Source organism: Leopardus geoffroyi, chromosome C3 (assembly GCF_018350155.1).
Source record: "Leopardus geoffroyi isolate Oge1 chromosome C3, O.geoffroyi_Oge1_pat1.0, whole genome shotgun sequence".
Classification (NCBI taxonomy): domain Eukaryota; kingdom Metazoa; phylum Chordata; class Mammalia; order Carnivora; family Felidae; genus Leopardus; species Leopardus geoffroyi.
The window spans coordinates 595,737-620,470 of record NC_059338.1 but is presented as its reverse complement, the minus strand read 5'-3'; the positions used below and the strand labels follow the sequence as shown (position 1 = coordinate 620,470).

At 51.2% G+C, this 24,734-nt stretch overlaps 3 protein-coding genes and 1 pseudogene across 58 annotated transcripts in view; 2 read left to right on the top strand and 2 right to left on the bottom strand.

Annotated features, from left to right (window-relative positions):
* Nucleotides 1-4,867, bottom strand: part of UBAP2L (ubiquitin associated protein 2 like) — a 40,471-nt gene extending 35,604 nt beyond the window's left edge. For 4 of the 50 annotated variants that reach the window (XM_045455917.1, XM_045455919.1, XM_045455921.1 and 1 more), the window contains exons 1-2: nt 4,657-4,762; nt 590-719 (exon numbers count right to left, since the gene is read on the bottom strand). In XM_045455917.1, coding sequence (XP_045311873.1) covers nt 590-679 — 90 coding nt within the window. In that variant the 5' untranslated portion in view covers nt 680-719; nt 4,657-4,762. Of the gene's footprint in view, nt 1-589; nt 720-4,298; nt 4,533-4,656 lie in introns of those variants that run through there. The other 46 variants (XM_045455935.1, XM_045455946.1, XM_045455957.1 and 43 more) reach the window with 27 other exon arrangements.
* CC3H1orf43 (chromosome C3 C1orf43 homolog) lies at nt 3,945-14,437 on the top strand. 6 transcript variants are annotated; one of them, XM_045456008.1, is made up of 8 exons: nt 3,945-3,968; nt 5,563-5,664; nt 8,946-9,029; nt 9,779-9,896; nt 10,100-10,153; nt 10,764-10,930; nt 11,018-11,076; nt 13,513-13,962. In XM_045456008.1, exons 2-8 carry the CDS (start codon nt 5,602-5,604, stop codon nt 13,706-13,708), a joined length of 741 nt encoding a protein of 246 aa, XP_045311964.1. In that variant the 5' UTR covers nt 3,945-3,968; nt 5,563-5,601; the 3' UTR covers nt 13,709-13,962. The 6 variants fall into 6 exon arrangements, with proteins under 6 accessions (XP_045311964.1, XP_045311962.1, XP_045311965.1 ...); XM_045456005.1 differs by lacking the exon at nt 3,945-3,968 and adding an exon at nt 4,996-5,303; XM_045456006.1 differs by lacking the exons at nt 3,945-3,968; nt 8,946-9,029 and adding an exon at nt 4,907-5,303 and having other exon boundaries at nt 13,513-14,437.
* Nucleotides 14,438-14,562: 125 nt separating this feature from the next.
* Nucleotides 14,563-19,912, top strand: CFAP141 (cilia and flagella associated protein 141). 2 transcript variants are annotated; one of them, XM_045456016.1, is made up of 4 exons: nt 14,563-14,788; nt 15,080-15,120; nt 18,983-19,112; nt 19,675-19,912. In XM_045456016.1, the coding sequence occupies exons 1-4, from the start codon at nt 14,756-14,758 to the stop codon at nt 19,774-19,776; spliced, it is 306 nt and encodes a 101-aa protein (XP_045311972.1). In that variant the 5' UTR covers nt 14,563-14,755; the 3' UTR covers nt 19,777-19,912. The 2 variants fall into 2 exon arrangements, with proteins under 2 accessions (XP_045311972.1, XP_045311971.1); XM_045456015.1 differs by lacking the exons at nt 14,563-14,788; nt 15,080-15,120 and having other exon boundaries at nt 18,751-19,112.
* On the bottom strand, nt 15,461-18,371 carry LOC123587002 (annotated as a pseudogene).
* Nucleotides 19,913-24,734: the final 4,822 nt, after the last annotated feature.

The following is a 24,734-nucleotide window of genomic DNA, read 5'->3' as shown; positions in this document are numbered from 1 at the left end:
AGCCCAATTTCCTTCTCCTTGTTACAAATGACCAATAAAGTGCTAACACCAGTTAAGATGCTTACCTCTGCAAAATGACAAAAAAAATAAACAATGAACCTGTCACCATTCCACTCTACAATCCCTAAAAAAGCAGGGAGCTTTTTCACCAATGTTCACAGTTAAAGAAGCTCCCACTGTGGGATCACAGCACCTCTTTTAAACATCCGTGCCTTAAATAATTGACGTTAATATATTTGCAAAGTCATGTATAAACCCCGTTCCTGTTTCTGCAAGGACCAATGCCACCCTCTTATATCTGGCCTGACGATAACCTAAGATTTAGTCTGAGGAAAACGCTACCTTAGAGATACAAAGTACAGGACCCCTTCTCTCCAAGTCTCATAATACAGCATCAAAAAACAAAAAGCAAGCATGCTCATCATGGCCTACCACAACAGTCATCAGGCCCTAAGTAAAGAGGAGAGGCAAGGACTAGAAAAAAAAATAAAAAATGCAAACCAATAATCCAGAGCAGAGAATGATGCTGCACTGGATGGGAACCAGTATCAATCAGCAATGCTGGCAATGCATCCCTTGGGTTCTTTACCTGTGGCCGCTGCTTGTGCTGTGTCTGGTTTTGGTTCTGAGGTTGTTCCCAGTTTCCCCGGGCTCGGTTCGTGCCCACCGACGTCATCATTTACAGTATATACAAATAACAGTATTTACAAGGTAGAATACTGAAAGATTAAAAAAAAATTCAGATATTAAATATGGGCAAAACAGGTTTTCAACCTCTTTCATCAGCACCTTCACCAAACATGTTCACCAACCAAGAAGAGTCATCTGTTCTTGAGACATACTCAGTTTGATAAATTCCTTAAGGAACAATTGTTAGTAGTCCATTTTTATAGAAAAAATATATAAAGCATAGGTGACTGCCGGTTTAAGTCATGCGCATGGTTTGGTTACTAGTCCCTATATGCAGCTTTGTGAAGTTTCGCAAAACAATGTTAATAATCAAAAGCTTTCTACACACAAATATCTAAAGCCCCTTTGACAAAAGGAAAGCTAATCAGCAAAACCTGGAAACAAAAGCCTTCCAGGAAGGGAACTTAATCTATACTCCAAACAAATAAAAACAATTTAAAATAGAGAAACTCAATCTACCTATGAAAACAGCCCTACCTCCCTTACAATATGTAAATTGCATGCAACCCCCATCACTTGGGAAAGGACAAGCTCAAGTCTAGATTTCCTCCCTCAAGCTCGCGCGTGCTCTCTCTGTCTCTGTCTCCGTCTCTCTCATCATGCAGTGGGTGCTTCCATAACCTTCAACAAGGCAAGTATTAGCCCCAGTGACTTTGCTCAAGAATCTCAGTTCCCTGGATAATTCCAACACACTATTTTTGCAACTACTTTCTGTTGCTCTCCTAGTCCGCTGTTCTGAGGCACCAGAATTGCAATTACCCTTCACCACTCACCTTAATATACAGAGAATTCCAAATCTGTCCCAAACCAAAAGCGTCTGGCACAAAGTTTTTATTTGCAAGAAAGGGCTTCTAGGATATCATTTTAAAAAACGAGACATTACTGCCAGCAAGAGGACTTTGTTGAGACAGAAAACACCCAGGGCCTTCTCAAAACTAGAACGGTTTTTGTTATTAACACTTCCAGCAGGCTACGATTCTCCTGAACTTAAGTTCCTTCCGTTCATACTTTGCTTTATACCGCAACCTCAGCTGCTGCGGTGAGTAAACAAAGAAAATACTCATCCTAGGACAGAGTGGCTCAAAATCAGATGTTAATCTGCATGGTTTTATTCCCTTCCAAAGAGGGTACGTTTATATTTTCTGCTCTACATGTAACTTTTTTCATTAATGAAACTTTATACGGGATAATTCTAGACTCCCCAAAAGCCATTGCTGGATTTGAGAGACATAGGTTGGGCCTCTAAAGAAATACAGAAGGATTAATTATTAGGGAAGTGAATCTTACTGTTTCTCAGGTCTCAAAGAAAACGAACTTCCCTGAAGATAAATTCTTCACCAAAGCGGATCAAGAGGCTGCAGAGGTCTCTCTTTTGATGCAGTCATTCAGACTGAAGAGTTTTACATTCTCTATCACCAAAATTTTTAAGAAAATTTCAGAGCCAATTCTTTAACCCTTACCTCTTTCTGCTACATATGTGCACACAAAGGCCTGTAAATATTTCTAGCTACTACAAAACTATTTGCTACACAAATAGTCCATCTTCCCAGACTAGTCAAGTTTCAACACTCACACACACACCAAAAAAACATGTGTTCTTTAACCAGTACCCCTGGATTCAAATCAAAGAAAAAAATTAAAATTAGACGAAAACTATTATGCTTTTAAATAATTGGCTCTAAAATGAAATCTCTAATGGGAATAAACACTCCTGTAGCTTACAAATACTACTTTCTACCTCTCGTGTGATTTCAAGTTAATAAGTTAATACTAGATATGAATGCTGTGACTAGCAATATGAACTCCATATACCATACCGGTCAATGTAGATATATTAAAAAGTCATCTTGAAAGCCACATAATGACTCAAGGGAAATAAAATGAAACAAAAAAAAGAACAGTCCACAAGACTCCCTCTGTTAACTTTAATTTCTCTCTGACAAGTGCTTTGAAATGTGCGACTAAGAAAATTTTACCACCTAGGTAGTAACAACACTGAGCAGCAGGTCAAAATTAAATGATCTGGGATGGATCACTGGAGGGCGCAAAATTAGTAGCCTTTTCGTAGCAAGCAGGACACATACCTAGGGTTATCACAGTGGAGAGGAAGAATCTTGTTAAGTATTTTTCCTTAGAAAATAAAAATATTTACGGGCAACATGTGAGAAGTGTTGGGAGACCCAGGGAAAAGTGCAGGAATACAGGTTTCAACACAGGAGTGCCTTTGACCATTTTTTGAAAACCAGCTACTTAAGAAAAATAGCCAAAGAAATTTTACAGAAAAAAATAAAAATCAAGTATTTATTGAGTATCTACTATGTGTCCAGTACTTTAGAAAATACAAAAGCGATAGGACTTGGTTGCTGCCCTCAGGGAGCTTACAATCTAAGTAGAGAAACCATTCAGACACTCAAGCTGGACTGGGGTAGCTACCTGTAACAGAACAGCTAATTCCCCTGGATGTTTTGTGGAAATGACCCCTGCATCCCCTCGTCCAAAAACTTGAATCTCGTTTTAAAAAGCGTACTTGCCAGTTAGGGCACATTTAGCAAAAAAGGGGCTTTAGTAATCAGCAACAGTACATTTTAAGGTCTTTCATCCTCAGTTACAAGACAGCAGTGCTCGCTCACAAGGGAAACGGTCACCGGCACGGTCCGCTCTTTTAAGGACAATGGTGTAGGATCTCAAACCCGTTGTAGCAACCCACACGTAACCAACACGTTCCGGTTCTCCGGTGATGCTGGCTGTCACGGACCCCCATCATCTGCCAGCAAGTCACACCACACATCCCCACGGCGGGATAAGGACGGTGAAAGGTGGACGGGGAGAAAACAGAAAAAAGGTTTCTCCATCCAGTAATCAGGGGCACTCAGAGGCAAAAAACGGTAACAACAACAACAACAAAAGAGCCTGTTCCTGTGGTGTTTTTCCTTCCCCATCACCCTACACCAGAGGTGGCTACTTTTCGAGACGGGTGGCGGAGCGGTCTCCTGTTTGTGACATCAGTTTGCAAAGCCATTTAGGGACTGTCCACAAAGTGAAGGGTCTGAGGAAATTCGGGATTCCTGTCCTATTATGAGAAGAGTGGACCCGCACCCCAGTGCTCCAGTGACGTCCCTCGGGCGTAACACACCCTGTGGGGGTCGGCCCGCCCAGCTTCCCCAACAACATCCTAATTGTCCGGGGCCCCCCAAACTCCAGCGTGGGCCACGGCACGCTTACGACAGCGGCAGAGAAGCCGTCCCCCAGGCCGGGGCGCTGAGAAAGCAGGACGGGCGGTAAGAGGAGCTGACAAAGAGGCTGGAAGCGGACAGGGGCCGCGAGCCCACGCGTGGAGGATGGGAGGCTCGCCCCGCTCAGCGCCACATCGGGAGCTCCCGGGGCCAATCGCCGCCTCACCTCCCACCCGGAACAAATTAATCCTCCGCACTCCGAACTGAGGGCCACATGGGGGGAGTTCGGGGCAGCTCCACCCCGCCGTCCTCCCTCCCCCCCGCCACCCCCAAACCAGGCCGGATCCGGATCCGAGAAGGCCCGCAGCGGGCTGCAAAGGGAGGCCGGCCCCCGCGGCGTCCTCACGGCAGCGGCCGGGCCGGAGAGGGCCCTACCTCAGGCGGGGCCCAGGCCGCGCTCGCTCGCGCTCTTCCTCGCTCTCCCCGCTCGGGCTCTAGCCGCATGGCCCCCCCCTCCGGCCGCCCAAGCCCCGCCCCGGCCACGCTCCCAAATCGAGGCCCCGGCTCCGGCGCGGCCCACTAGGCCGCAAATCCAACCATAAACAAAACCTCCGGCGGCCAACTAGGGGGGAGGGGGCTGGGTAGGGCGCCGGGCTCGCACGACCGGGAGGGGTGTCCAGTGGGGGAGCGCACGGGGCGGGGGGCCGACTGGGGGGGGGGGGCCCGGCGGGGTACGGGAGAAGGGAGGGAGGGGAAAGGGAGACCGCGGATTTAAAGGGGCCGCGGACAATACCCGGCCCCGCCGCGCTGCCGCTGCCGCCGCCGCCGCCGCCAACGCCGCTGCGCTCCCAACTTTACCTCAGTCTCCTCCACACTGACACCCCGGGCCGCGCCGCCCCTGTCACGTGATGTAAGGTTCCCTCCTCCCCACCCCCTCCCTGCTTTCCCCTCGCGCGCTCGCTCTCGCGCCTTCCCCCTCCCACTTGCCTGCCTGCGTCCCCCGGCACGTGACGCGAAAAGGGACGCGCACGCAAGCGCGCGCGCACTGCCCGCCACGAGCCGCGGCGCTGCGGCTCCGCGCGTCCGCCCCGCCTCTGCCGCGTGACGCACTGTCGGCATCCGCTTCCTGTTCCTGGCGTCGTCCGGCGTCGTCCGGCGTCTCTGCGCGCGCCGGTGCGGGTCTGGGTCACGTGCCGGGGGCAGCGGGAAGGCGGCGTTCTTGTTTCCTGGGCCCCTGTCCGCCATGTTTTCAGGCCGGTTGAGCGTCGGTGTTTCCCCGTGAGGAAATGGCCGGGGAGTTTCGGGGAGCCCAGGCGCCGGGGCCTCGACGGAGCCCAGGCTGACCCGGAGCGGTTGTGCGCGGGGCGGGAGGCCATGGCGTCCGGCAGTAACTGGTTGTCCGGCGTGAACGTCGTGCTGGTGATGGCCTACGGGAGCCTGGTGAGGAGACCCCGCGTCCCGGCCCTCCGCCCCCAAGCCGGTCGCTCACCCACCTGCGCCTGCCCCGGGCTGGGACTCGTACCTGCCCCCGGAGCGCCTGGGGGCCGAGCGCCCTGACCCTGCCCCCTGGCGTGCCCCGAAGCAGCCCTGAGCGCTTGCAGCTGGGGACCTCAAAGGAAGGCGTGCCCCCCCCCCCCCTTTTTAAAAATTACTGTGTTTTTGCTAAAGATACTGTCCTTTTTTCCTATCTCTTGGACAGGTGTTCGTACTGCTGTTTATTTTTGTGAAGAGGCAAATCATGCGCTTTGCAATGAAATCCCGAAGGGGACCTCATGTCCCCGTGGGACACAACGCCCCCAAGGTAGGTCCTTAAGGCACGAGGTCGGCTTGGTTCTGCAGCTCCGTCAGGGCCTAAAGTGAGATGGCCTTCGCCTTTGAGATGACTTTGGTTCCGAGTTCCCTTGTCGCTCTCCCCGCGCTCGGCCGGAGAGAGAACGGTCCGCTCCCCCTGCTGCGGCACAGCGTGCACTTGGCGCAGAAGCAACAGTTTTTGCATCCGCGGAGTGAAGGATTTGGACTAAAATTTGCCAACTCTGTGGACAGAGTTCGCAAGCTCAACGTGCCGCCCAGTGTTCTTTGTTTTAAGGTTTGCGTTAGGGCGGCAGGTTAGCCCCAGGTCACGGAGAAGGATCTGCCGCTGCACTACTCTTCCATTCCTGGGGGCCTCATCAATCCCCTAGTCCCCGTAGTCCTTCGTGTTAGGAGCTGAAACCTGAGAAGGAAGCAGCTTACCCCAGGACGTGCCCAAGGTGAATAGTCCGGGAGTCTTCCCACTTTCTCCGGTAACTATCTTCCTTTCCTTGGCTTGTAGATCTCTACTGATGACATTTTCTCCGTCTCCCAGACCTCTTTCCTGAGTTCCCTGTTTTTATACGTACCGCCTTTGTGGCATTTCCACAAACCTAACCTGGAAACCAGAGGTCTAAATGCCACCCCCAGTCCTGCTTCTGTCTTCGGCTTCTGGCTCTTTCTGATCCAAGGATCCAGCCGGGATCCGGCTACACATGTTAGGTTTCCAGTCTCTGCGTGTGCTGTTGTTGGGGCATAGAGTGGTCTTTGGTTTTCTCTTGGCTAGCTGATTTGCTCTTTAGATCTTAGCTCAAATGTTGTTTCCTCTGAAGAAGAGAGTTTACTACCTGTTTTAAAGTAGGTGATCTTTTTTTTTCTCATAGTATCCTGTTTTTCCGGATACAGTTTTATCACAAGTTTTCTTTTGAGTTTGTCTGCTGGTTTAATGCTTACCTTCCATGAGACCATAAGCTTCAGGAATGCAGGCACCATGCCAGTTTTGTTCCCAGTAAAGCCAGGGCCTGCGTGTAGTGGGTGCTCAGTAACGTGTTACTGAGTGATAAACAGGTTAGTGGGAGAACCGGAGCTAGTACACAGTTCGCTCAACTCCTGGCTGGGTGTCCTTTCAACAACCAGTGCTGTCAATCTTCCTTTTTTTTTTTGTTCTTGGCTGATGTATTTCACGGAAAGCCTTAAGGAACGTGTCATGGTGTAAAAAGTCAACGGCGCTTCTTCTGTGTTCCCTCAGTTCTCCAGATGCCACCTGCCATCCATAAGACGGTTATAGGGTTGGCTACCAGTACACCATGATCCAATCAAAACTTTGATTATTGGGGCGCCTGGGTGGCTCAGTCGGTTAAACGTCCAACTTCTCAGGTCATGATCTCACAGTTTGTGAGTTCAAGCCCCGCGTTGGGCTCTATGCTGTCAGCTCGGAGCCTGGAGCCTGCTTCAGATTCTGTGTCTGTCTGTCTCTCTCTTTCAAAAATAGTATTTTTAAAAATCATTTTAAAAACTCTGATGATTTTGGAGCATCCTGGACTAGATAAGATTCCTTTCCCTTTAAAAAATTCTCTCATTTAAATTTGTATTCAGCAGCTCTTCCTGCCCATGGGTCCTGTCCCCATGCTTTAATAGAATGACCTTTTTGCACCAAAAAATAAAAATAATAAAAAATAAGTTTGCATTCATTGTTGGTGGAAGTGTAAATTACTAAAACTTCTTTGGCCAGTAACCAGGTATTATCTAGTAAGATTACGCATGTACCTAATTCCATGGTGCAGGAGTTCCACTCTTACCATACAGAAAGTAATTTTTGTTCGTGTTGTACCAGAAGACGTGGAAGAATATTCGTGGGGCAGGGCCTGCCTGGATGGCTCAGTTGGATAAGTGTCCCAACTTCAGCTCAGGTCATGATGTCATGGTTCCTGAGTTCGAGCCCTGCATCAGGCGCTCTGCTGTCAGCACAGAGCCTGCTTAAAATTCTCTGTCCCCCTCTCTCTCTGCCTCTCTCCTTCTCTCTCTCTCAAAAATAAAACATTTAAAAAAATTTTTCTTTAAGAATATCCATGGCAGCAATTGTGATATTTCCAGAAGAAATTCTTAGGCCAAACATCTACTCAAGAATATATCTATGATTTATTTGTGTTTTGGAACACTAGGAGTGAAAGTAAGCTCAACAACGCGAACATATGGACACACATGAATTTCTAAAGCATTTTTTTATTTGTAAAATTTTTTAACATTTATCTTAGAGAGAGAGAGTGTGTGCAAGCGGGAGGGGGGTGGGGGCAGAATCCCAAGCAGGCTCCAGGCTCTGAACCGTCAGCACAGAATCCAACGTGGGGCTCAAACCCACGATCGTGAGATCATGACCTGAGCCGAAGTCGGACGCTTAACTGACTAAGCCACCCAGGTGCCCCAATTCTAAAGCATTTTTAAAAAAGAAAAAGACAAACATGAGTGAATCTCAAAAACATGCTGAGTAAAAAAAGCCAGCAAGCCATTCACAAAAGAGTATCTACCATTTTGTTCCGTTCCATTTATATGAAATTCTGGAACACACAACTGTATCAATAAAAAGTACATAATTATTGCCTGGAGCAGGGAAAGAGGTTGACTGCAGAGGGACATGGAGAACGTTTTGGGGTGATGGAAATGTTCTGTCTTGGTTGCAGTGGTGGTTGAGCGGGTGTATTTATTTGTCAAAACTCAGTCCACACAAATTGGTTGCATTTTACTCCATGTAAGTTCTAACTTAGTAAAGTATTTAAAATTTTGAAAAGACAAGTTGCTGAGGAATTCAAAAAGTATTTTTTCATTTGTGTGAAGTTTGAAACCAGGCAAAGGTAAACAGCTTGTTCAGGTTGATATGTGATAAAACAGTGAAGAAAAGTAAGATTGTTGACAAATGAACATTGGGGGTGTTGCATTTAATCAGAACTAGGCACACATGGCTTCAGGAGAGCAGACATAGATGTTCATCTTCACAGTTTTCATAATTACTTAAAACGTACATAGCGTGTATTTCACGTATGATCTATTCCACAGTGGCAGTTGCTAAAAAGTTACAAGAAGTGGGGCGCCTGGGTGGCTCAGTCGGTTAAACGTGTGACTTCGGCTCAAGTCATGGTTTCACGGTCCATGAGTTCGAGCCCCACATCGGGCTCTGTGCTGACACTTCAGAGCCTGGAGCCTACTTCGGATTCTGTGTCTCCCTCTCTCTCTGTCTCTCTCCCACTCACGTGCTGTCTCTCAAATAATAAATGTTAAAAAGATTTTTTTTTTTTAAAGTTACAAGAAGAAAAATCTGCTGGGGCTCTGGCAGCCCTTTTAAGTGAGAGAGATGGGTGTGGACTTAACAGTGGTTGCTTCGGGGTGAGTGAGGGGTGACTGTAGTATCTTCTCGAAGTTTATATGCTGGATGTGAATTAACCTACTTAAAAAATTAAGTGTACTCCAGAAGAAAGCTTTTAGAAGTCCTGTGATCCACCAGGTAGGGTAGTCCCCAAACTATTGGAAACCACATACAGGTATTGTCACAGATTTTTGATTATGATTTTCACTTGCTGTCCAATTTTTCTCTTCCTCCAGAAGTTTGTTAGAACACCTAACCAAGATCCTAAATTCAGTTGAGTCAGAAATCATGTTGATGCCATAGAACTTAAGGAAATTCTGGCAGGTTAAAGGTCTAGCTTAGAGGATTGCGTGCGTGGCTCTGTCAGTTGAGCGTCCGACTCTTTGTTTTGGCTCAGGTCATAATCTCACGATTTGTGGGTTCAAGCCCTGCGTAGGGTTCTGCGCTGCTAGTGCAGAGCCTGCTTGGGATTCTCTGTCCACCCGCCCCTCCCTTGCTCACATACTAGCTGTCTCTTTCTTTCTCAAAATAAACTTTACAAGAATTTTTTTAAACGGAGCTAGGTTAGAGATGTGCAGTTGGGGGAAGTTCTTAGAGAACCCAAGCCTATCCTTATATTTTTCAGCCTGACCTGGCAACGTTACCAGCCAGATGAGCATCTTTTGTGCTGCTTTTGTCATAGCTGCTCGCTTGCTCTGCCCCATTTCGAGGCTGACGGGAAGCAGAGTACAGGATAAGTGATCGCACGCTCTTTTCTCTGTGTGAACAGGACTTGAGAGAGGAGATTGACATTCGGCTGTCCAGGGTTCAAGACATCAAGTATGAACCTCAGCTCCTTGCAGACGGCGATGCGAGACTGCTCCAGCTGGAAGCCCAGGGAAATCAGAGTATGTGGCGTGCTCTCGGAGGACGCTCGAGTGAGGAATCCCGTGCGTTCAGAGTTCCTTTGCTCTCTGAGCTGTCAGCATAGCTGCTGGGCACCTGTGGTTCCTCTGTTGCGGGGCACACGGGAGATGTGGGGAGGCAGTTTATTGGCTTGCTGGAGTTTGAGGAATCAGGTCATGCCTACAACCAGTCTCTTTCTCAACAGGCTGCTACAACTACCTGTACAGGATGAAAGCCCTGGACGCCGTCCGCGCCTCTGGTAGGGGCGACTTGATGGGAGGCTGAGGGCCTGGGCTGGGAGGGGGTGGGGGGGCTGTGTATATTAGAGCTTATGCTTTTTCTGCCCCCCGCTGGGAGGAATTTCCTGGAGTCTTGAGAGTACTGGGTTATTTTGTCTAAGGAAATGATGGCGGCAAGTTATTTCTTCTTCAAAGGGTGAATTTGTTTTATTGTTTAGACCTTTAGTTTCGTGAACCGGATGGTGGTAATTTGCTTGTTTTTCTACACAAGACAAGTGACACCCACGCTTTTTCAGTAAGACCGAGATAAATGGTTCTTCAATTTTTTCTACCGTGTGACCATTGTCAAGTACGCTTTGTTTCTGCTGAAACGTGGTTTACGTCTCAGAGCCGGAGTGAGTAGGGGGTAGATGGAAAGGAGACACTGTCGGTACCATCGGTGGAGCCTACGGTTGTGTTGCCCGCACCCCGTGACCGCGCAGACGCGGCTCTGGGCCTCCGGTCGTCTTCATTCCGTTAGAATTTCCCCCCAATTCACTCATTCGACCCATTCCTAAGTTTGGAAGGTTAACTAAAAAGACTAACAAATGGGAGAAGGGTTATCACAGTGCTGCGTGATTGTCTCCTCAGAGATCCCGTTTCATGCTGAAGGCAGGCATCCCCGTTCCCTAATGGGCAAGAATTTCCGCTCCTACCTGCTAGATCTCCGGAACACTAGTACTCCTTTTAAGGGTGTGCGCAAGGCCCTCATCGACACCCTGCTGGATGGCTATGAGACGGCCCGCTATGGGACAGGGGTAAGCCGGATGGCCACTTTTTCCTTCAGGGGACTAAAGGGATGCCCCAGCCTGAGGGAGCCCCACTCTTCCTTCCTCTTTCCTCAGGTCTTTGGGCAGAGTGAGTACCTGCGCTACCAGGAGGCCCTGAGTGAGCTGGCCGCCGTGTAAGTGTGGGGGGCGGGTGCTGGAGATGACAGCGGTGGTGCTGGCCCACCCCCAGCAAGATGCCCTTCGTGAGCAGTAGTAACAAAATCACAATGACGAGCTGTCTCGTTCTGCCTTGCTTGCCTCTGAAAGCGTGTGCTGCTCTGTAAGAACACAGTAGGAGAAGCTTCTCCTACTTTTGTGCCCCCTCCTTTTTTTTTTTTTTTAGTTCAGCTCAGTAAAATGTCAGAATTGGTGTAAAATGTAGACCGGTAAAGGGAATAAAGTTGGGGCACCTGGGTGGCTCAGTTAAGTGTCCGACTTCTGCTCAGGTCATAATCTCGTGGTCGTTCGAGCTCTGTGCTCATGGCTTGGAGCCTAGAGCCTGCTTCCAATTTTGTGTCTCCCTCTCTCTCTGCCCCTCCCCTACTCACACTCTGTCTCTCTCAAAAATAAACATTACAAAAATTTAAAGGGGGGGCTCAGGTTCCTTTTTCCTTTTTTTTAATGTTTATTTTGAGAGAGAGAGAGAGAAAGACAAAGCATGAGTGGGGAAGGGGCAGAGAGAGGGAGACACAGAATCTGAAGCAGACTCCAGGCTCGTAGCTATCAGCGCAGAGTCGATGGAAGATTCAAACTGAAGAACCATGAGATTATGACCTGAGCCCTAAGTTGGACGCTTAACCGACTGAGCCACCCTGGCGCCTCCAGGGAATAAAGTTATTGTTATTTTTTTTTTTAATGGTAACTGGATCCTGGACGCTTTTTTTTTTTTCTTTTTTTCTTTTTTTTTTCTTCAACGTTTATTTATTATTTTTGGGACAGAGAGAGAGAGAGCATGAACGGGGGAGGGGCAGAGAGAGAGGGAGACACAGAATCGGAAACAGGCTCCAGGCTCTGAGCCATCAGCCCAGAGCCTGACGCGGGGCTCGAACTCCCGGACCGCGAGATCGTGACCTGGCTGAAGTCGGACGCTTAACCGACTGCGCCACCCAGGCGCCCCCCTGGATGCTTTAAAAAAAATTTTTTTGAGAGAGAGTACAAGCGTGAGAGGGGCAGAGAGAGAGGGAGACACAGAATCCAAAACAGGCTCTGAGCTGCCAGCACAGAGCCCAACACGGCTGAAACTCTCGAACTGTGAGATCATGACCTGAGCCGAAGTCAGACGCTTCACTGACAGCCCCCCAGGTGTCCCGGAATAAAGTTTCTCAATACAGAGATTCTTCCTCTTTCAGGTTCCAGTGTTTTCCTTTCATGTCTTGGTCTGATAACAATCACAGATAGCCCCCCCCCCCCATTTTTATTACCACTCACAGCTTTAGGAACCTTGTTTGAAACTAAGGGCATCACTAGAGCATCAGCTGTTGAGTTTTGTGTCTCCCTCTCTCTCTGCTCCTCCCCACTTATGCTCTGTCTCTCTCCTTCGAAAATAAAAACGTTAAAAACATTTTAAAAGAAAGGGATGTAACAGTAAAAAAGTAAATAAAAATTCACCCCTTGATTTCTGATTTCTAGAGCAATTCAGTGAGGTTAGTGAAGACGAGGCCCTGAAATCTGACAGATTCCTGTCCCAACTCTGTCACTTACTAGCTCTGTGACCTTAGGCAAGAGGGCCCTCAGTTTCCTAACTTGGAAATTGGGGATGTTACTGCCATGTAGGGATATTGGGATGGCAGTAAATTAGATGTTGGTAAAGGACCAATTTAATGTCATAAGTACTTGATAGCTATTTCCGTTCTTATTTTTTGGTGTTCAGTTTTCAAGGGACTTTTTTTAGATTGGGAGTATATTAGTGGCATAGATGCAGGAGGTGAATCAGCAGAATTAAAAAAGTTTTCTTTGGGGCGTGTGGGTGGTTCAGTTGATCAAGTGTACAGCTCTTCATTCTGGCTTCTCAGGTCATGATCCCCAGGTCGTGGGGCTGAGCCCCATATCAGGCTCCACACTAGGCATGGAGCTTGCTTGGGATTCTCTCTCTCCCTCTGCCCCTCTCCACGTGTATGCACGTATACTCTCTCTCTAAAATAAACTTTAAAAAATGATAACAAATAAAGGTTTTCTTTATAGCGAGATGAAATGTTGAGCCTGGGTGGCTCAGCCGGCGAAGCGTCTGACTTCGGCTCATGTCATGATCTCACAGTTTGTGAGTTTAAGCCACATGTCGGGCTCTGTGCTGACAGCTCGGAGCCTGGAGCCTGCTTCGGATTCTGTCTCTCTCTCTCAAAAATACACACTAAAAAAAGAAGATGTTGAGCCAGAGGCAAGGACTCTGGGAAAATTGTTTTCTCTGCTACTTCTATCAGATGGGCTTTTAGTCACTAGTTTATAAGATAGGACAAGGACAAGGGATCACTTGTGGCTACCGCCAAGTTTATGGAGCGGTTGAGTCTTGCTTGAATTGCCTTCTTGTGTTAGTCGTCATTCTGTCCGTGACCTGCCCTCTCTGTATCCTCCAGGGTCAAAGCACGAAGCGGGAGCTCTCAGAGACAGCACCAGTCAGCCGCCAAAGACCTAACCCAGTCTCCTGAAGTCTCCCCGACAACCATCCAGGTGACCTACCTCCCTTCCAGTCAGAAGAGTAAACGTGCCAAGCACTTTCTTGAACTGAAGAGCTTTAAGGACAACTATAACACACTGGAAAGTACTCTGTGACGGGCTGACGGACACTGCTCCTGCTGCTGGTGGCCTCAGCTCATCTGGCCGGTGGGCGCCGGTCAGCCGAAGTCCCGCTTCGTCCAGAGCTCATAGGGTTCACGCCGAGAGGATCATTCTCCAACCTGTTCTTACGGCCAGTTTCAGAGAATTGGTTAGGACTTGATTTTCCCTCGGTAGCACTTTTTTCTGGAGTTGAATTCAGATGTTTTAATGTTTCCGTCATGGCTTCCTTAAAAATCCTCACTTGGTTTGGATTATAGTTTGTTCATTGGCCTTTTTTCCCCTGTCCTCAGACTATAAATAGTCCTAAATTGTAAGAGTTGGGGGAGCCGGGCCTGGCGTATTCTATGTCTGCCCCTTCATACATAGGTGGATGGGAACCGTTTGTGTTTGAGACATCTTCGAGTCGATTGGTTGGAAAAGCAGACGTGAGCTGGTGGGGAGGTCTGGGGAGGCCGTGAGGTGCGCAGAACAACTTGCCTGGTGCTCCGTGGAAACCAGGCTGTGTGGAAACGTTAACCCGACCTGGTCCCCGGAAATGCGAGGATCGGCCTCAGGCTTTCTTTACATGCTGTCCTGAATAAATGGGAAAGGGAATGTTGGCACCTGACACGATCCCGCCCTCCCTCATTTATTGGGGACGCTATATGGGACAGTGAAGCAATGGTCAGACCAATGCCCTGCTCTGACGTTAAAACTAATAAAATGAACAATTGAAACACGTGATTCACTCCTTTATAGGTGCCTTTTAATCAAACAGGCACAGGATATGTTCTTTGGACCTAGGATCATATGGATGCTCCTGGAGACCCCGCAGAAGAAGCTCTAAAATTGGGGCTCTGGTCTTTGCTCCTAGAATAGCCTGAGAACTGGAACTCGCTTCTGGTCTCCAGGGCAACAGGCCAGGTGACCAATCAGGTCGCAGACCTGGGGTCATTGTTTGAGGCAGACGTGTTGCCATGACTCCTGAAACCTGGGTGACTGGATGATACAGAGACAAGAGCCTGCTTGTGTCCTGGGCCGGTGTCCCGCAAGCGTGTGGACATGTCTGTGGGAAAGACCACGAAAGTAGAAGAGGTGTGCAGAGCTGGGGGGGTGGGGCGGGGCCGGACGAACTTCCCAGATGGGTGACCCTCTGGTTTCCTGAGGTGCCCTGAGGTGAGCGGGTGGGAACAGCAGGAGACTATGGGTGGTTCCACACCGGCTGCTCCCTGCGCACTTTGTGGACCCAGTGCCCTCACTTCTCTCTCAGGAAAGGCCCATGAGCCCCCTCCAGGAGGGTGCTGGGGACAGGGCTCTGGACTGAGGGGAGGGTGCTGGGGATGGGGTGCCAGCCAGAGGCGGATCAGCAACTCACTTCTCTTGCAGAGTTTTCAAAGGGTCCTGGGATTTAAGAAGGTGGTCGACAGGTAATTCCTGCTTCTGTCCTTTCCCTTTCCCCTCAGCTTGACCCCTGCACCCTCGTGTCCTCCCCACCCCCCTGGCCACCTCGCAGACCTGCTTTGCCCTCCGGGGCTCCCGAGGCCGCAGCATGGACCGGCCTCCCAGTGCTCACTCGAGCTCGCTCCCCGTGCCACCCAGATGGCTTTACTGTCCCTTTCTTCCCATCCTCCCAGGGAGAATTGGAGCGAGTTTTTGTTGTTGTTGTTGTTTTTTTTTAAGAAGAATGCAAGTGTTTGTTGTATCAATCGCGTGATAGGTGCGCCGTATTTGTTGAATGAGCGAATGACGAGACTGGGCTCTGTGTCTTCACCTGGGGAGCTTTGTAAAACACGTCCGGACCTCAACCCAGAAGACGTCACCGCGTGGTCTGGGATTGGGGAGGATAAGCCTGGTTTTTAAGGTTTAACAGGTGGTTATGCCCAGAGCTGGCAAGGATGTGAGGTGGCAAAAATGCATACAATTTTAGTGAGAGTCCAGATTGATGCAGCCTTTTTACAAACACAGTCTGATGGGGGTGCCTGGGTGGCTCAGTCCGTTAAGGGTCTGACTCCTGATTTTGGCTCGGGTCATGACCTAACGGTTTGTGACATCGAGCCCCGCATCGGGCTCTGTGTTGTCAGCCCAGAGCCCACTTTGGATCCTCTGTCCCCAACTCTCTCTCAAAAACAAATAGAAATTAAAAATATTTTTAGAGGGGCGCCTGGGTGGCGCAGTCGGTTAAGCGTCCGACTTCAGCCAGGTCACGATCTCGCGGTCCGTGAGTTCGAGCCCCGCGTCGGGCTCTGGGCTGATGGCTCAGAGCCTGGAGCCCGCTTCTGATTCTGTGTCTCCCGCTCTCTCTGCCCCTCCCCCGTTCATGCTCTGTCTCTCCCTGTCTCAAAAATAAATTAAAAAACGTTAAAAAAATATATATATATATATTTTTAGAGACGCCTGGGTGGCTCAGTCGGTCAAGCATCAGACTTCGGCTCAGGTCATGACCTCACAGTTGGTGAGTTTGAGCCCTGCCTTGGGCTCTGTGCTGAGAGCTCAGAGCCTGGAGCCTGCTTCACATTCTATCTCCCTCTTTCTCTGGCCCTCCTCCACTCACACTCTGTATGTCTCCCTCTCTCCCTGTCTCAAAAATAAACATTTAAAAAATTAAAATAGTCAAACATGATCAGTTCTTCAAAAAAATATTTTTACAACATAAACAAAAACAAAGGTAAGTTTGATGAAATCTGTCAAAACTTAAGATCTCAAAATTCACATGTCCTTAGAAGTGGCAGCTGTACTCCTAGGGAGTTGACCTTGCATATATATGCCTGCAAAGGCTCTAGAACATACATAAACAGCATTCTGGACAGCATTGTTTACAAAAGTAAACCAGGGCACCTGGTGCGCTTAGTCGAAGGGCAAGTGACTCTTGATCTCGGGGTCTTGCGTTGCGGCCGCGTGTTGGGTGGAGAGATTACTTTACATTTTAGAAAGTAGGAACAGCCTACCTCGTTAAGTGATGATATGAAAATACTAGGCAGCCTTTACACAGAATGAAGCAAGTGTGTATGTGTTGATAGGAAAGTCCAACTGGTAACTACTTCTAACGAATGAGTGCGTGGTAATAAAAAAATATACTTCCGGGGCGCCTGGGTGGCGCAGTCGGTTAAGCGTCCGACTTCAGCCAGGTCACGATCTCGCGGTCCGTGAGTTCGAGCCCCGCGTCGGGCTCTGGGCTGATGGCTCAGAGCCTGGAGCCTGTTTCCGATTCTGTGTCTCCCTCTCTCTCTGCCCCTCCCCCGTTCATGCTCTGTCTCTCTGTCCCCAAAATAAATAAATGTTGAAAAAAATATATATATATACTTCCTAGTATATGATAGAAAAACTTTCTGGAAAAATACACAAACTGGTAACTTTGAGAACTGGGGCAGAAGAACAAAGCTTTCAGTTTTCATTTGGTGTATATATATATTTTTTTGTTTATCCCGAGAGAGAGTGAGCACATGCAGTAGGGCAGAGAGAGAGGGAGAGAGAATCCCGGCCAGGCTCCACGCTGTCAGTGCAGAGTCGCACCGAGGTCGAACCCCCAAACCGTGAGATCGCGACCTGAGCCGCAATCAAGAGTCGGACTCAACCCAGTGAGCTACCCAGGTGCCCCAGGATTTTCTTTTTAAGTAGTCTGTACACCCAGCATGAGTTTTGAACTCAGGAACCCAAGATCAAGTCACGTGCTCCACCGGGCTAGCCAGGTGCCACCACCCCCCCCCCAATTTTTTTTTAAGCCCAATGTATTTGTGTACTATATTCATCACCACAAGGGCTCAACCAGAGACTTAAACCAAAGTGACCCCACAGCTTAAGATACACAATCCTAGGGGCACCTGGGTGGCTCAGTTGGTTAAGTGTCCGACTTCAACTCAGTTCATCACCTTGTAGTTCATGAGTTCAAGCCCCACGTGGGGCTTTGTGCTGACAGCTCAGAGCCTGGAGCCTGCTTCAGATCCTCTGTCCCCCATCTCTCTGCCCTTCCTCCCTCTCATGCGCTCGCTCTCTCTCTCTCTCTCTCTCAAAAATAAACATAAAAAATAAGAAAGATAACATACAGAGGCTACACAGTCCGGGTTCTTGGCTAAGGACCAGCTTTGAGCAGCTTTCTTGCAGATACTTGTTAAAGGCTGTGGGGGTTTCTCCAGGCTCAGCAGCGCGTGTGCTCAAAGGACTGTCGGTGTTGAGTTCTCACAGGCCCTGGGTGGGCAGCGGGATGGTGCTGATGTCATATAGGGCAGACCGCTTGTCCTTGAGGATGTCCAGGCAGATGTCACCCTGGATGTCCAGGTCTGGGTGGCAGCAGGGCATGAGGACCCTCCCCCCGGGTGTGTTGTCAGCACTGCGGGACTCCTGGGGGAGCTGATAACTTCAGCTCTTCACATGCTGTGCCCACCGCTCCAGGGATGGCCCCACCCATGTGAAAGGTTTCCTGATTCAGGGAAGGCAGAAGTTCCTTTGTTGCCAGACACCACGGGGGTCATCGGCTCCTGCTGGGGCATCTTGCCCACAGGACCCCAGGCGGCACAGCCCCCCCCCCCCCCGCCCCCAGAGGCAGCGACACTGGCAGCCACTGGGTCACGGCTCTGGGAGCAGCGAGGGCAGTGAGACAGGCACTTAGAGCATGATTGCAACTCTCATTTAGTATATGAGAGTCTTTTTTTTTTTTTTAATTATTATTTATTTATTTTGAGAGAGACTGAAGGAGAGAGAAAATCCCACAAACCATGAGATCGTGACCTGAGCCGAAACCAAGAGTTGGACGCTTAACCGACTGAGCCACCCAGGCGCCCCGAAGCGTGTGACTCTTGATCTTGGGGTTGTGAGTTTGACCCCACGTTGTGTGTAGAGATTACTTAAAAATCTTAAAAAAAAATAAATAAAACTCAAGGGTTATCTGAGCAGAGGACACGTGTGAAAGAGGTGGGGGGAGAGAAATGCACATATCTCTCATGAATTAAAAAACCTTAAATGACTGCAGAATGTTGTCTAGCTAAGGATGAGAATCATGGTGTAACGGAAGGTATTAATTTTTAGACTGGATTTTGATACCCAGGTCTGCCATTAAGTGACCTCAGGCGACTCACCTGAACTTTGTTTCCGTGTGTGCCGTGCAAAATTAGTATCTCTGACGCACGGTTATGACGATTCAGCGGCCTGTGTATTCAACGCATACTAGGTTCTTAGTTCTAGTTACCCTTCAAGGAGCTGGCCGTGTTCTGACATGGGCACAGAGGTTCCGGTGATGGGGTTTGTGTCACCACTCCTAACTGAGCCAGTCAGCTCCTTCCTCTGTACCTGGGGCAGGTGGCAGAATTCACACACCCACTGTATGTGGCAGACGCCGCTGGGCCAGAGGAGAAAGCTGTATGCTGCCCTAAGGATGCAGGACACCAGGGGACAGGAGTTGGCACTGGCCAACAAGCAGCTGCTGATGGTGAGTTCTCGCAAGGGTGACCGAAGCCTCACCCTCACTGCCCTGCAGAGTCCGCCGGAGTCCCAAGCTCTTCACTGCTGCCAGTGCTTGCCCAGTGTATCTGCCTCTGAGGTTTTCAGCATCACACTAGAGCAGTACCGGGTCTCGTCAAGTGGCTCTTCGCGTCCAGCTGCAGGTGACCCGGCCTCCAGTCCTGGGGCGCGGACTCGTCCTCGCTCCCCTCGCGTCCGTGCCCAGCACCTGCCTCTCAGAGCCCCTCTCTCCCGGGAGAACCCGGTCGCCAGCAGGTCGCCATCTGTGTGTCCCGGTGCCTGGCAGAGGTCACGGTTCATGGTGTTCTCAGCAAGTAATTGCCGAACGTGGCGTTTCATCCACGGAGAAAGACTTGCGTGGGCTTCCCCTGCAGTGCGCAGCCTCGATGCTACCGCCTAGCTTTGCGGCACAGCTAAGTCCAAAGCCAGGAGGACGCACGCTGGACTGCCATCGCGGGAGAACGAGGAAAGGGGCCAGCCTAACGTCACACTCTGTTCTGCCCTCCTCCCCCCCCCCCCCCCCCCGCCAGGCCCGTCGAGCGGCCCTGCACCAGCTGCTTGAACAGGAGCATCAGCAGTACCAGCAGGAACTGAATCTGACGGGCAGAGCATTTTACGTGGAGAGACTCTGACGGCGCCCAAAACAAAGCTGGCTCTTAACGGCTCGAAGGCAGACATATGGCTCGTTCTACGGCCCTGAATCCCTATCGGTTGCAAAAGTGTTTAGCTGTACCCGTGATCTTAAAACAGCTTCCTGGGTTTTGCTCACTTGCCTCTCCGATCTCACTTCCTCTCGTCTTTTCCGTCTTCCTGGACAAATAGCTCTGAGTGTGGCTGTTCCCCCATGGGTGCCGTGGCGCTTGGCTGGCAGGAGGCCTGGGGTCCCATGATGAGACCTGGGACAGGTCTCTTTCCTCTGGACCCGAATTCCCACCTCTGCAAATTGACAGGGTTCCAAACTCCAGTGCAATGAGGGGTGAGGCAGCTATAAGGACGTAAGGAGCAGCGATTTATGTGAAGCTGCTCCGAGCGTGTACAATCTCACGGCCTTCAGATTCTCAAGAATTCTAAAAGGTACTGGTTGGTCACATGCATCTGTAGGCCACAGAGAACCTTACTTATGAAGATCTGCTTTGCATAAAATGACATCACAAGCCAGAGAGACCCCCGTTGTGCAGCCGGTAACAGGTGCCAGGACAAACTGTCACCGCCAGGCCGGAACAACTTCCCGGTCCTCTCACCTGCTGTCAGCATCCTCGTTGGCCACTTGTCCTGTCCGCATGGAGCTTGTCCTGCCCTCTGCTCCGTGCGGCTGTGTGCGCTGCACACCTCTGGTCTCCCCGTCCTGCCGCCACCCCCTCCCCCCGTCTGGCTCCGACCCTCAGTGGGCATTTCTCCCCTCCGACACCAGAGCCCCCTCCTTTTCTCCCTGCACGCCCCACCGATGGGCACAGAGAGACAGCAGGTATGGAGAAGGGTGTGGGCTTTGGAGTCAGGTGTGGGTTCTAAGTCTGGTGCCTCTTAATTGTCAGCTTGTGTAAGTTACTTCTCTGAGCCTCAGTTTCCTCTTCTGAAAACGGGGACAGTGATGCCCATCTCATAGGATCATTATGAGGATTAAATAAAATTTCATAGCGAGCAAGCCTAGTGCTTGGCACACAGCCGGTGTCCTCCCTTTTCTCTCTCAGGTTTCACTGTGACCCTGGCCGTTCACAAGCCCCTCGCCACACCCCGGCCACCCCCATGCACCCGAGATGCCACTTCACCCCGCGCCTGTGTCTGTGCCCCCATGCACCCATTCGTCCTCACCTCCAACAGCCCTGCTTCCCGAGCATCTCTAAGTCAATGACTCACGAGTTCCTGTAGCCAACAAGGCATGGGGCTCACGGGCTGGGAGGCAGGCGTGGACAGGGGAGGAAGGCAAGGTGACACATTACGAGGGACAGAAGCAGGCGCATGCGGCCTGGATTTGACCTGCAGCCTGAGGCTGGGTCTCTGACCCTGCGGGGGACCCCCCCGCCCCCCCCCCCCCCCGGTCTTTCATCTGCCCACAGCCGCCTCCCAGTGGGCCCTGCTGTGTACATTGTCCAGGAGAGCCTGGCCCCAGAGCATAGCAGATCTGGGTTTGAATCCTGCCTCTGTCACTGCCTGCCTGCGTGGCTTTGGGCCAGTTACCTTAACTTTCTGGGTCCCAGCTCCTTGTTTGTAAACTGGAGATAATGCCTACCTCCCTGGATTGCTGTGGGGATGAAATGAAGCACTTTGCAGAGAGGTGGTGCATAAGGTCCAATAAATGGTGAGCCATAGTGTTTTCCTGCCCCCTGGAGAGTTTTTTCCCTTCTCCCCTCCTCTCTGTTGCCTGGCTGCTCCCCAGCCACCCCCGACTCCTGCAGCAGCCCCTTTACTCCTCCTCATTCTTCTTACTGGGACCCACACAACACCCCACCCCTTCTGCCTTGGTCCCTGACCTTGGCCTCTCTCCCCAGGGCTTGTCAGAGCCCGGCTGGCTCCGGTATTGGCAGGCTGCCCCCCTCCCATCTCCTGTGACCCCCCCCTCCCCCCGCCTGCTCTGTCTGCTCTGATCACATCAGCTGTTTCCCCGGGCCGTAGCCACCCAGCCAGCCCCTTTTCCTTCTGGGGCTGGCACCTTCTCCACCTCCAGCCCCAGAGGGTCCGGCCTGGTTCGAGATGGCCACGCGGGAGGCACCGCCAGGAGAGTCAGGTCCCTTGTATCGGGGCCACCTGAGGCCTGCCTAATCAAGCCCCGAGGTCAGTCTCCTTCTGAGAGAACTGCTCCTCTTCTACTTCCATGTCCCCAAACACGAGGTGCTTTTCGCTCCTGTCGCTTCCTAGCCTCTGGTCCACCAGGGCAGGTGAGGCTCCCAGAGAAGGTCGCTGAACATGGGGGTGAGGGTGAGGCTGGTGGTCCCGAGAGCAACCATTACACACACCCCCCGCCCCCCCAGTAAGAGCCACGGGGAGCGAGGACACGAAGCGCCACCACAGGGTGAGCGCGGGGCTGCGCGCCCCCTTGTCAGCCTTCCCCTGGAGGGCCGGAGGCGCGCAACGGGCATCGACCGGGGCTTTGGACAAGCTATTGATCTAGATCAAGGGCACTGTGGAGCGGGTATATGTGCGGGGCAGGGTGGGGTGGGAATCCGGACTAATGGGAACACGGACACACGGAACAGGCCTGGGGCTGAAGCGGGGCACCCCCGCCCACCCCCGCACGGCCACCCGCCGCAGCTATAACTCGGGCTCCGTTCTGCCACAGCGGAGACACACCCGCCTGCCGCATGACGGTCAACAGACCTGATCCTCCTCAGAAGAAACCCCCCCCCCCGGCGGGGAGCCAGGCTGGCCCCCTGTGAGGGAAGACGCTGGGAGAAGAGCACCAAGGCCTGTGGGCTTCTTCCTGGCAGAGGCGCTCCGCCCTTGATCTCCTAAAGTCTTCGTCTCAGTTCTGCCAGGCAGGGCAGGCCATATACCTTCTGCGGAGCCCAGGCTGGAGCCCGCCAGGGGCACAGGTCCCTCACCTCTTCCGGACACCCAAGGGTGACTTTGAGGGTGCCTGGAAGACATGGGGAGAAGGGGAGAAGGAACAAGATGATGGAGGAAGCACGCTGGAAGTTTCTCATGGCCACTTCTCTGTAGTACTTCAGAGCGGGAGGACTCCAGGATGCTGTGGGCTGAAAGGCCCTCGGCAGTCTGGCGGGTTAGGAGTTCCGTTCGAAAGGTAAAGCAGGGTGTACAAGCACCCCCCCCCCAAAAGGCCCTCCCCCGGAAAGCCTCAGGGCAGTGGGAAGGAGGCTGGGGAGGGCAGGTGGCTGGGCCGGCCTTCAGTGCCATGGGCGCGACGTCAGGGCGAGAAGCTCTGTGTGGGAGCCCTTGGAGAGGATAGGTGTCCGGATGTGGAGCCCTGCCAGACAGGCTTCCTGGTCTGGGCCAACGTGATCCAGCAAAGGCCAGGCGCTGGTGGGAGAGGAGCTGATACAGGGACAGCACGAAGGGCAGACGAGTGAGAGCCAGCTGTCTTGGGAGGCAAAGAGCGGGGGTCAGCGTCCTTCCCCAAGGAGGTGGCTCTCCACGTAGGCAAGCTTGGTGGCTGGAGGGGAGGAAGGCAGACGACCACCAAAACTCTCCTGCCGGCTTCTGTGTGATATGTTTGATATTGGGTTGTTTAATTAGGAACCAACTAAATATCAAACATATTCTTACAGCAGTGGGCAATTTGGCATCAACCTCCGGGGCCCCTTTACCGAACCGCTTATCTCCAGGGTCCCTTTGGAACACCGGTGGCTGCAACCTACGTGGGTCTCACTCTTAGGCTGGAGAGCTAGTGCGGGAGTACAAGAGCAGGAACTGGAGTTTCAGTTCGTCCCGCATCTTTCCCTTTTACTGGAAGGGATGTAGCTGTGATCTTCTGTCCTTGTATTTTTTTCCTCCTTATTCAGTACTGCCCCCACCCTTATTAACTGCTGCTTCCTGGCCCTGGGACTCTCTTGTTCACTAGTCCTGCAGCGAGGGTCTCTGGTTTCTCTGCTTCCCTTCAAGAGTCAATTGATAGCCTATCTGCCCATCTACCTCTAGTGACTGGAAGACCTCAAGAGTAGACTCTAGTTTGGCCCCGTGCCCTGGTGGGTGTCTCAGTTAACCCACTGCTGGGGCTTAGTATTAACGCTAGCCATCTTTCCTTGACATATGACTAATTAGACACATTCATAGTCCTCTCTGATAGCTCTGGTCACCTTGAACAGTGCCCACCTCTCCCCTGGCATATTCTCAGATTGTGTGGCACTGGTGTACTGGGATCAATTGCCACCTGTCAGTAACAGGCTCCAAGTGGAGGAATGAACATGGCCTGGAGTCGAGCCAGGGGGAACAGAGCTGGCAGCGATGAGGACTGTGATGTGTGGATGGCGGTAGGTTGGGTAAGGAGAGAGCAGAGGACAAGAGTGGAGAGCAGCACAGTGCTTGGTCAGCGTGGGTATGAAAGCTCTACCTAAAGACCACTGTGGGCAAACAGAGGGCATGGTCCCACCCAGATTACTCTGATCCTCCCCTGCTTCTCTCCCCCACCTCACTTGAAGCTCTGGGAGGACCTTCCAGGGACCGATGGTCACCACTTACTGTGTCCCTGTGGCTCTTAATGGGGAGGAATGATGTCTCCCTGCCAATTAGAGACTCTTGAAATAGCACAGTAATTTGATCTGGGGATCCGGGGGAATTGTCAGGGATCATCACGAGTGACCTCTCCTTTTTCACTGTTGCTCAAGCTCCCTGAATGCTGGGAATCAAAAGGTAAAAACTCAACCAGCGGACTTTGACCAGCATCCAACACAGAGGGGGGTGAGGGTGATGGGGAAACGGAAGGGCAACTAGGACCCTCTGGGTGAAAGCTACGCTCCTAGAATTGCCAAAGTACCCTCCTGTATTTCAGTGTTCTCCCCTCCCCTTGTTCTTTTAAAACACCCACAGAGCTGCCCAGAGGGTGGAACGTGCCAGGGTCAGGGAGAACCTCTCCCCTCCCCCACTTTCCATTGTCTAAAATCAGCCTCAGCTGTTCCCCAATTTTTCTTTGCTGGTGATG